Source organism: Solanum verrucosum, unplaced genomic scaffold (genome assembly GCF_900185275.1).
Source record: "Solanum verrucosum unplaced genomic scaffold, falcon-dt-bn FXZP01000867.1, whole genome shotgun sequence".
NCBI classification, from domain to species: domain Eukaryota; kingdom Viridiplantae; phylum Streptophyta; class Magnoliopsida; order Solanales; family Solanaceae; genus Solanum; species Solanum verrucosum.
In genome coordinates this window covers 143747-147740 of record NW_026019825.1, presented here as the reverse complement: position 1 = coordinate 147740, position 3994 = coordinate 143747, and the positions used below count along the sequence as shown (strand labels likewise).

General features: G+C 32.2%; 1 protein-coding gene across 1 annotated transcript; it reads right to left on the bottom strand.

Moving 5' to 3' along the window:
- Positions 1 to 557: 557 nt before the first annotated feature.
- Positions 558 to 3277, bottom strand: LOC125813737 (uncharacterized). The gene is made up of 4 exons (XM_049493202.1): positions 3250 to 3277; positions 1848 to 1974; positions 1697 to 1769; positions 558 to 986 (listed from the first exon to the last, which is right to left on the bottom strand). Exons 1-4 carry the CDS (start codon positions 3275 to 3277, stop codon positions 717 to 719), a joined length of 498 nt encoding a protein of 165 aa, XP_049349159.1. The 3' UTR covers positions 558 to 716.
- Between the last annotated feature and the right edge of the window lie 717 nt (positions 3278 to 3994).

The window sequence follows — 3994 nt, the reverse complement described above, 5'->3', positions numbered from 1 at the left end:
AATTAATTCAAATTGTAGAGATTATTAGAGATTATGTTATCTTAAGTCGTATGATAACGTAATTTACACTTAATTTTCTTATTTAGTTCATTTATTTGTATTAGGCTTGGCCCGCATATGTAATTATGTGTTGGGTCCATTGTATGTACATGGCCCATGTCTTATCACATTGTAATACAGTTGAGAAAATAAAATCTGAACAAAAAATCCTCTCCCCTTTCTATATGTGGGTGCAACTCTAGCATTTCGTCTTTTACAATCTGAATATTTCTGGGTTTAACATCCGTTCATGAAGCTTTAGGGAAATAAGGTAAGAAAACATTGTCATGCACCAATTACACCTACTGTGGATTTTCAGAATTTGCAGTTAAAGAAAAACTCTTTCCGCAATATATGTTTGATCATTTACGGCTAGAGTTAGGGATATTAAATATGCATTTGATACTCCACAACTTTTGAGTGAATTTAAACTTATAACTTCTCCGACAATCGAAGTACAGAGTTACATTCATGTTCTAAATTCCCTAGAGTAATGAGCTTAATAGTAGAAGATTTTCAAAAAAAGAATTGGATTTTATATATTATATATATCACAAAGTCAATATATAGAGAATTATTGAAGATGTCCAACAATCTACTAAAAAGATGGTGCACTCAAACTTCAAAGCCTACTGGCATGTATAGAAGTCTGTTTCTTAAGGTACAATATGCCTCTTTTATTCTTTTGACTCAACAACTTGCTGAAACAGCACAACTGCAAGAGTAACAAGGGAAGCATAAACAGAATTGGGCATCTTTTGAACCACCTTTCCAACATGTGGGACTCCCTCTGTTGACCTCTTCGTTAGCACAGCGATACTTGGTGCTACTGCCAACGTAATAAGTAGTCCCTGACTAACCATAATAAAAGTATCCTTAGTTAATTTCCTAATGAACTTCACCAACTCTTGACGGTCTAGTTCTCCGTCAGTATTGATATCACACTCCTGTACATGAAAACAAAATAATCAAACACTTCTGTGATAAACTCAAATAGTAATACATTGTTAAAAGTAAGCTAACCAGTAAAAAAAAGTAAAAGAAAGGAAATAAGCCATAATTGAAAAGGCAAGCAAATGTAGGACGAGGGTAAAATAAAAACATATTTTTTCAGAGTAGGAATATGAAGAAATGTGAATAGGAGAAAATAATTTCAACTGATAAGATTCCTAAAGAAACATAAGAAGATAATTTTTCATATAACTACAATACCACTTCAAGTTCTCTCTGTATATATCGCAGGATGAAATCTTTTCACTTCCAGTTCTTTTGATAAACCAAACAAGAAAAAGAAAATTTCTCCCTTAACTTCTTTCCAAAGAAAATGGAAGAATCGGTAAACAAAGTAAAGTTCCCAAAACGATACACATGAGCAAGCAGACCATATTCACTTGGTAATAAAGATGATGCTCCCTCCGTTTCCTTGTTTGTCATGTTTTGACTTGACATGGAGTTTAAGAAAGTAAAGAAGGAAATTGAATGAATCATTTTTAGATATCCATTACCATAAGACGTACTTTAAATGAAAACAGAGTGATTAGAATGGTCTAGGCACGGCCACAGTGATTCAATCAGCAATGCGATGAATGAAAATTAAAACATGAGGTAACTGAACAATGCACGAAGACTAATAGTGTAGCAGCTAATGGAAACATACCTGCATCAGGGCTCTAACTTGATGTTTTGTAGGAGGATCAAAATGAGGACCCGGTAAACGTTTATTGATATCACTGGAAAGTGATAAGACGTTAGCAGCTTCCAAGTAATAAACATGTATACATACAGATATATAAAAATCACATTCTTACTTGAAAACAAGTAGCACAACAATATAAAGGTCTTCAAACTTGAGATTTTCTCTTCCTGAATCAATTCTGACACGGTCAAAGACCTTGTCTGTTATTTTTTGTATTTGTATCTCTCTCCACTGCTTACCTGCATCAGGTAAATGTGGTGTTTTATATTTCAGTAATACTGGCTTACTGTTGAGATGAGAAAATATATTTATTCATCACATTAACCTCAAATGTTAAACAAGGCTTAGAACAAGAAATAACTATTTGAGAATGCCAAGTGTTCAAACTTTTTATAAAACATGACTTGACAGTTGTATATATAACCTATTTATCCTTAATGGCCTGAGTACATACTATGCATAGTTAGATAGTTATGAGGTGTAAGTGTTATGAATCAGCCTCATTACATCGTCTCACATATACTCCGCGGAAACTTGCGGTTAATGTTTAGGTGTAGACTTACCAGCCCAAAAGAAAAGCCTCCAATTGATTGATTGATTCAATGGAAGTATAAGACCAAAATAAGCTACATTTGAAGGAAATCAAATTCATGAATAGGTAACTACTGAAGATAAGTAATAATTCAATAACACAGAGACAAAAAGGAGGGTAACATGATGACATTCATTGATGTGGGAACAAAGATAGTGGTAGTTTGAAAATATCCAGATTAATATAGTAAAGTTGTGTCATGATTGAGGAGAGGACAAGACATGTTTGATTTGTAATCTACTTTGACATTACAAATAAACAATAAAAATAACTTATAATAAGAGTTAGGGTCAGAAATCCATATCACAACTGCTACTCCCTCTGTCCCAATTTATGTGACACATTTCGCTTTTCGATAGTCAAACAATTTAAGTTTGACCGAGAATTTGCTCATGAATTTTTCAAAATTTTTAAAATGAAATTTATATATTTGTAAACTACACAAAAAAGTATTATAAGTCTCAATAATTGATAATACAAAATATTTAAAAGATATAGAAAAATATTACGGTCAAAGATAAACATGTTTGAATCTCGATATCCAAAATGTGTTACATAAATTGGGACAGAGGGAGTATTGTATTTATGTGTAAAGTAATTTCAACACTTATATCGGCTGTAATATTATTGAAAATAAAATTGGTGACAGTATAATGTAAATATTCCTGAATTAGCTATTCTATTGAAGATGAAGATGCAAATCTTTGCTGCAACTAGACTCCTCCCTCCGGTCCAAAATGAGGCGATCCAGATTCATAAAACCAACAATTTATATACATTTCTAATTATTTATTATAACTATATTTTTCGAATTCCTAAATCCAACCCTAAAATATCAATTATTTACACAAGAAAACTGTAATTGAAATCCGCATGTAGCAACTCAAATCAAGAAATATATCGAACAAAGCATGGATGTTACCTTTGAATTTTTGCAGAATCTGGCCCATCGCTCAGGTTTTAGTAGACTTAATGCCCATTGCCTGAGTTCTTCCATATCTGCTTCTCTGATTTTTCTCGACAATTTGAATATATCATTGTTTGCTCTCTTGAATAATAACTCCATATCGAATTTTTGTTTAAATAATTAGATGTTAACTCATTTAAGATAGTAGCTATCCCAATAATTCATTTTCCTGCATAGAATGCTGATATCTCCACTTTTTATATTTCGTCTTGTTCTTCTATTTTTTCTGGTATGATCATTTCTCTAGTTAATCCAATTTTTATAACTTGTATGATTGGCTTAATTTCATCATAAAGTATCTCGGCTGGTGCTGAATAGAATCTTATATAAAAAAGGGTTCCCTTAGTTATTCTTTTGTAGTGCATGAATGCTTTGTATAGCTCCGGTATTGTAGCTATTTCCTCTCCTGTCTGGGTGTATACTGTGTTCAGTAATCCATAGTTATAACAAGTTGCTACTAGATTTGCATTGTTCTTAGGTAAAGCAATTAGTTTATTGTATCCTTGTAGAGTTTGGGTAATATAATCTTCGTGTGGATTTTGGGTAGTTTTAGATCTGGGGTTTTTGTTTAAAAAGGTTTGTATTTTGTGAATGTTTTCTATATAGGCTCTGGTTATATGATTATAGATTTTCTTGTCCTGTCCTAAGCTGTCTTTGTAGTATTTATTTGTGGTGGTACAAATAAGGGGTTTTGATTTCT